Raw genomic sequence first — 6,794 nt, 5'->3', positions numbered from 1 at the left:
TGCGGTCCCTATAGGAACCTATAGGTGGGCCCCTATAGCCTAGGGTCCCTATGGGGCCCTATAGCCGGGTCCCTATAGCGCCCTATAACCAGGTCACTATGGTACCCCATGGCCTGGGGTCCCTATATTGCCCTATAGCCAGTTCCCTGTAACGCTCTGTAACCAAGTTCCTATAGCACCCTGTGGTCTGTGGTCCCTATAGGACCCTATAGGTGGGCCCCTATAGCCCCCTATTGGCCCAGGTTCCCTGTAGGGCTCTATAGGGCCCTATGGCCCAGGGTCTTTTTAGAACCCTATAGGCAGCTCCCTATGGCCCTCTATGGCCCAGGGTCCCTATGGGGCCCTATAGGTCGCCCCCTATGGCCTGGGGTCCCTATAGGACCCTATAGGCGTCTCCCTATGGCCCTCTGTGGAGGAATGGTTCAGGGAAGCAGGACATGTGCATGTTGAGCAGTTCAGAGGCAATGGGCTAGTGAAGTGCCGGACTCAACTCCTAGGAGTCTGGCACGTACGCATGCTGGCTGAGAGCCAATCAGGCTCAAGGACACGTACGCAGCTGGCTGAGAGCCAATCAGGCTCAAGGACACGATGCCCTTGGGCGATCGGGACAGTCCCTAAGGCGGGACAGGGAGCTAAAAGAAGGAGGAGCAGACTGCAAAGCCCGGGAAGTGTCAGCCAGTCCTGAGCTGAGTTTCTGCAATATGCATGAGCTGATTATGTTCGAACTGGAGAAAAGGCGACTGAGCTCTCCATTAAAGTTGAAGTTCACTGTTCACTCCTATGGAGCGTCTGTGTCTTCCTTCTGTCGACAACACCCCAGTGCCCCCCAGCATCACCCCAAAGCCTCCCAGCACCACCCCAGTGCCCCCAGCGCTACCCCAGTGCCACCCAGTGCCTCCCAGCACCACCCCAGTGCCCCCCAGCGCCCCCCCACCTGTATCGGTGCACGAAGACCCCCTTGAAGATGGCGTTCATCACGGCCTCGATCTCCTCCTGCTGCTCCTGGAGCTGGACGGCACCCACGGGCGTCACCGGGGCGCCCGTGCCCGTGTCCCCACCGCGTCCCCAAAAGTCACCCATCTCCCGCAGCGTCTCCTGCAGCACCTCCAGCTTGCCGGGGGCTCTCCGGGGGGGGCTTTTCCCCCTTTCGGCCTCGTAGAGCCTCTGGGTGTTGTCGCGGCGCTGGCTCAGCCCCAGCGCCACCTCCACCAGCGCCGTCATCAGCTTCATGGCTGGGGACAGCGGGACGGTGGCGGGGGGGGCGTCGGGGACACCCGGCGGGTGACAAGTTGGGGGTGGGGGGTGTCACCTACCTGCCAAGGTGGCCGTGTGGCGGAAGGCGCGCACTTGGGAGTCGGCGAGGCTGGTGAGCAGCGCGGTGAGGCCGCCGAGGAGGAAGCCATCGTAGAGGACGGCGTGGCGGCTCCGCAGGGCCACCGCTGTCACCACGGCCCCAAAAGAGGCCCGAAAATGGCGCCACGGCCCCGTGGAGAGGGACAGGGGGTAGTCGGAGGAGTCCTGGGGGGGGACACGGGGGCAGAACGGGGACACGAAGGGATGAGGCGGTGGGGATGGACAGGGGGGAAATGGGGGCGGAAAGGGAGAAAATGGGGGCGGAAAGGGAGAAAATGGGGACACAAGGGGACAAAGCGGGGACACAAGGGGGCAACACAGGGGGATGTAAAGAGACAAAATAGGGAGAACATAAAGGGACAAAATAGGGACGCAAAGGGACAACATGCGGACACAAGGGGACAAAACAGGGACACAAGGGGACAAAATGGGGGGATTGGTAGGGACGGACAAAATGGTGGGACACAAAGGGACAACATGGGGATGCAAAGGGACAAAATGGGGATGCAAAGGGACAAAATAGGGATACAAAGGGACAAAATAGGGACACAAAGGGACAAAATGGGGGATTGGAAGGGACAGAACAGGGACACAAAGGGACAACGTGGTGGGAACGTAAAGGGACAAAATGAGGGGGGCATAAAGGGACAAGATGGGGATTGGAAGGGACAAAATAGGGGGGACATAAAGGGACAAAATGGGGCGGTGGAAAGGGGTGAAATTGGGAATGAAAAGGGACAAGGTGGTGGGGATGTAAAGGGACAAAATACCCATTTTGTCCCATGCAAAGGGGACAACGAAAAGGGGGACCATGGAAAGGGACAAAATGGGGGGGGACATAAAGGGACAAAATGGGGACACAAAGGGACAAAATGAGGAAAGGCAAAGGGATAAAATGGGGGCACACAAAGGGACAAAATGGGGGAACGCAAAGGGACAGAACTGTGGGGACGACAAAATGGGGACGCAAGGGGACAAAATGGCGGCCTCACGCAGGTGACAAGATGGCTGCCTCACAGAGATGACAAACTGGAGGCAATGCAGAAAAATAACGTGTTGGGGACACAGGGACAAAGCGTTGGGTCACACAGGTGACAAAGTGGCAGGGATGCAGAGGGACAAAATAGCAAGGAAGTGAGGTGACAAGATGGCGGCGTCACACAGGTGACAAGATGGCCGCCTCACAGAAATAACAAAAAAGCAGCAATACGAAAAATATAAAGCATCCAGGATGTTATAAGTTGCCCCCTTAATTAATTTTCAGAGAGCATTGCATTAATAATAGAAAGGAATTTATTGAGTAAGCAACAGCAAGCAAAACAGCGCTGGGCGGCCGGGGAGTCTCGGCTCCGCCAACGGCGTGCACCTCACCCCCCCCAGGGTCCCTTTTTATATCTTGGTGATTTCAGGATTACGCAGCACGTCCGGGTATGTTCTGCGACTGCGCGCACTGTTGCTAGGGGGTCGTCTCTGTCCCTCTGGTGGTCGTGAAGATGAAGGCCGTAGTCTTCCTCGGCGTTGTGGTTCAACTTCTTTCTTTATTTGGTCATGTTGGCCCAGCGTGAGACAGGAAGGCAGGATGTTGATACACTAGTTTAACAACTTATCAGGAGATGGTTACATGAACTTTGCAGCAGTGTTTTTTGAACAAAAGAGGCTACTGAGATGCAGAAGGAGAGAAGGGGAGAGGGTTCTCTTTTTTGTTACATTAAGCAAAGGAATTTTCGTAGTGTCTAGCTAAGCATTATACAGCTCCTTACTTCAGCAGGGAGTTTTCACAACTCCCATTCCTCAAACAGAACTCCTTGTTTTTACAAAAGACAATGAACAAACATTTATTGTGTATTACACAGGACACAAGGGACAAAATGCTGGGGTCACACAGGTGACAAAATGGAGGGGACGCAAAGAGAGGAAGTGGTGGGGATGCAAGGAGACAAGATGGCAGCGTCACAGCGGTGACAAGATGGCCGCCTCACAGAGGAGACAAGATGGCGGCATCCCCACACCACCACACATCCCCCAGTACCTCGCTGAAGGTCTCGGTCAGCCGCTGGATGATCTCGGTGTTCTGCTGCTCCCGCAGCATGGCCAGCGTCACCGTGCCTGCCGGGAGGGGACACGGCGGGTGACGGGGACGTCCCCCGGGGGGGTGACAGGGGGACGGGGAGCGGGGCGGCCGCACCTCGGCAGCCGCAGGAGCGGACGATGAAGTTGACGAGCTCCAGGAAGGCCGGCTCCCGGTCCCGCTTGTAGCCCTGCAGCCACTCGTCCACCGCCACCTGCGGGCACAGTGACACGTGGTGACACGTGGTGACACGTGGTGACATGTGGTGGCACGTGGTGGCACGTGGTGACATGTGGTGGCACGTGGTGGCACGTGGTGGCCCCACATTTGAGCAAATGCCCCCCCCCCCCATGTCCCCTTCCCAAGGTGGACACGTCCCCGTGTCCCTTTGGGAGCTGGTTTTGCTCGCGTGTCCCTTTATCCCTGTGTGTCCCTGTGCCCCCCAACATGTCCCCATGTCCCCCCCTGTCCCCATGTCCCCCCCTGTCCCCGTGTCACCTCGATGGCCACCCTGCCGTCCATGACAGCCTGGTAGAGGACGTTCTCCTCCGAGCTGCTGCCGTCCTCGCTGGGCTCCCTCCGGGGATGTCTGGGGACCTGCGGAGGTGACACGGGGGTGACAAGGGAGGGCACGGCTTTGGGGACGGGGGGGGGGACAAAGGGGACACGTACAGGGCGGAGGCGGGTGCTGGGCCCCCCCCGAGCCCCCCGCTTCTCCTGCAGGGTGGCCTCGAAGTCGCTGCCGGAGTCGTCGTCACTGCTGCTGGTGTCCCTGTGGGGACAGTGGGGACAGCAAGGGGGGGCTGTTGTCACCTCCCCCCCCCCAAAACAAAACAAAACAAAACAAAAACTCAAGGACAATCCCTCCCAGTATGCCCAATAACCCCCCCCAGTGCCCCCCAGTATGCCCAGTGCCCCCCCCATCCCATCCCAGTGCCCTCCCACTACCTCCCAGTTCCCCCCATTGACCCCCCCAGCCCATCGTCCCCCTGTCCCCCTGTCCCCATCCCAGTGTCCCCATTACCAATGTCTTTGTCCCCAATATCCCCATCCTGCTGTCCCCATCCCATTGTCCCACTGTCCCCGTGTCCCCATCCCAATGTCCTTCTCCTGATGTCCTTGTCCCGTGTCCCCACCCCAGTGTCCCCATCCCAGTGTCCCCATCCCGATGTCCTTGTCCTGATGTCCCTGTCCCCATGTCCCCATCCTGCTGTCCCCATCCCAGTGTCCTTGTCCCTGTGTCCCCATCCCGATGCCACCATCCTGCTGTCCCAATTCTGATGTCCTTGTCCCCCTGTCCTCATCCCAGTGTCCCCATCCCAATGTCCCACCCTGATATCATCCTGATGTCCTTGTCCCCGTGTCCCCACCCCAATGTCCCCATCCCACTGTCCTTGTCCCCCTGTCCCCATGTCCCTGTGTCCCCATCCCGATGTCCCCATCCCATTGTCCTTGTCCTGATCTCCTTGTCCCCAATATCCCCATCCCGCTGTCCCCGTCCCATTGTCCCCCTGTCCCCATGTCCCCGTATCCCCACCCCAATGTCCTTGTCCTGATGTCCTTGTCCCAATGTCCCCATCCCAGTGTCCCCATTACCAATGTCCTTGTCCCACTGTCCCCATCCCAATGTGCCCACCCCAATGTCCTTGTCCCCGTGTCCCCACCCCAATGTCCTTGTCCCCGTGTCCCCATCGCAGTGTCCTTGTCCTGATGTCCTTGTCCCCATGTCCCCATCCCAGTGTCCCCATCCTGTCATCCCGATGTCCTTGTCCCTGTGTCCCCATCCCGATGTCCCCATCCTGATGTCTCCATCCCAATGCCACCACCCCGATGTCATCCCAATGTCCCCATCCCACTCTCCCCACCCCGATGTCCCCATCCCTGTGTCCTTGTCCCAGTGTCCCCATCCCAACATCCTCATCCCAATGTCCTTGTCCCGATGTCCCCACCCCTATGTCCCCGTGCCAATGTCCTTGTCCCAGTGTCCCCATCCTGATCTCATATCGATGTCCTTGTCCCGATGTCCCCATCCCAGTGTCCTTGTCCTGATGTCCTTGTCCCCATGTCCCCATCCCATTGTCCCCGTGTCCCCATGCCCCCATCCTGCTGTCCCCATTGTCCCCCTGTCCCCGTCCCCCCCCTCAGAGCCGCAGGACGTAGGAGTCGCTGTGTGTCAGGTGCCGCACCCAGCGCTGGGGGGGTCCGGGGGGGGCGCGGGGGAGGCACTGGGAGAGACTGGGGGGGACTGGGAGAGACTGGGGGGGACTGGGAGTATTGGGAAAGCTTTGGAGGGGCACTGGGAGGCACTGGGGGAGACTGGAGGGGCACTGGGAGCACTGGGAAGGCTTTGGAGGGGCACTGGGAGCACCGCCCCTGGGCCATAGGGGGCTATAGGGACCCCAGGCCATGGGGGCCATAGGGACCCAGCTATAGGGCCCTATAGGGACCCACGCCATAGGGCCCTATAGAGCCCTATAGGGACCTATAGAGCCATAGAGGGCCATAGGGACCTATAGGGCTTTAGGGACCTATAGGGTCCTATAGGGACCCTGGGACATAGAGGGCCATAGGAAGACGCCTATAGGGTCCTATAGGAACCCCAGGCCATAGGGCCCTATAGAGCCCTACAGGGAACCTGGGCCAATAGGGGGCTATAGGGGCCCACCTATAGGATCCTATAGGGACCGCAGACCACAGGGTGCTGCTATAGGGACTTGGTTATAGAGCGTTATAGGGAACTGGCTATAGGGCAATATAGGGACCCCAGGCCATAGGGTGCCATAGCGACCTGGTTATAGGGCGCTATAGGGACCCGGCTATAGGGCCCCATAGGGACCCCAGGCTATAGGGGCCCACCTATAGGGTCCTATAGGGACCCCAAGCCATAGGGGGCCAGAAGGACCCAGCTACAGGACCCCATAAGCACCCCAGGCCATAGGGCCCCATAGGGACCCGCTTCTAGGGGCCACAGGGCCTCCCCGATAGGGCCCCATAGGGACCCCAGGCCACAGGGGCCCTCCTCTGGGCCCCGCAGGCCCCGCCCCCTGTCCCCAGGCCCCGCCCCCTGTTTGTGAGCGTGCGCGCTGCGGGCCGGGCGCAGGTGCGGGCAGGGGAGAGGTGAGGCGGCGCGAGGCGAGGCAGGCGGGGGGGGGGAGAGCCCCCTTCACGTGACCCCAGGGGGGGCTTGGGACCCCCCCACATTACCCTGAAGGGTTTTGGGGCCTTGGGACCCCCCCCAGTGTGACCCCGGGGGGCCTTGAGGGGCCTTGAGGGGCCTTGAGGGGCCTTGAGGGGCCTTGGGACCGTCCCACACTGCTCAGGGGGGGGGGGTTGGGGGCCTTGGGCCCCCCCCCAAATGGCCCCGGGGGGGTTG

The 6,794-nt window shown here is 60.2% G+C and overlaps 2 protein-coding genes across 2 annotated transcripts; both read right to left on the bottom strand.

The window, feature by feature from the left end:
• Positions 1-397: 397 nt before the first annotated feature.
• LOC140001067 (putative STAG3-like protein 4) lies at positions 398-1,740 on the bottom strand. The gene is made up of 4 exons (XM_072032205.1): positions 1,726-1,740; positions 1,314-1,518; positions 935-1,232; positions 398-407 (listed from the first exon to the last, which is right to left on the bottom strand). The coding sequence occupies exons 1-4, from the start codon at positions 1,738-1,740 to the stop codon at positions 398-400; spliced, it is 528 nt and encodes a 175-aa protein (XP_071888306.1).
• On the bottom strand, positions 1,062-5,877 carry LOC113840494 (cohesin subunit SA-3-like). The gene is made up of 6 exons (XM_072032204.1): positions 5,873-5,877; positions 4,094-4,193; positions 3,920-4,018; positions 3,539-3,635; positions 1,314-3,459; positions 1,062-1,232 (listed from the first exon to the last, which is right to left on the bottom strand). Exons 1-5 carry the CDS (start codon positions 5,875-5,877, stop codon positions 3,329-3,331), a joined length of 432 nt encoding a protein of 143 aa, XP_071888305.1. The 3' UTR covers positions 1,062-1,232; positions 1,314-3,328.
• Between the last annotated feature and the right edge of the window lie 917 nt (positions 5,878-6,794).

The sequence above is a fragment of the Anas platyrhynchos genome, chromosome 37 (genome assembly GCF_047663525.1).
Source record: "Anas platyrhynchos isolate ZD024472 breed Pekin duck chromosome 37, IASCAAS_PekinDuck_T2T, whole genome shotgun sequence".
NCBI classification, from domain to species: domain Eukaryota; kingdom Metazoa; phylum Chordata; class Aves; order Anseriformes; family Anatidae; genus Anas; species Anas platyrhynchos.
This window is presented reverse-complemented; position numbering and strand designations above follow the sequence as displayed.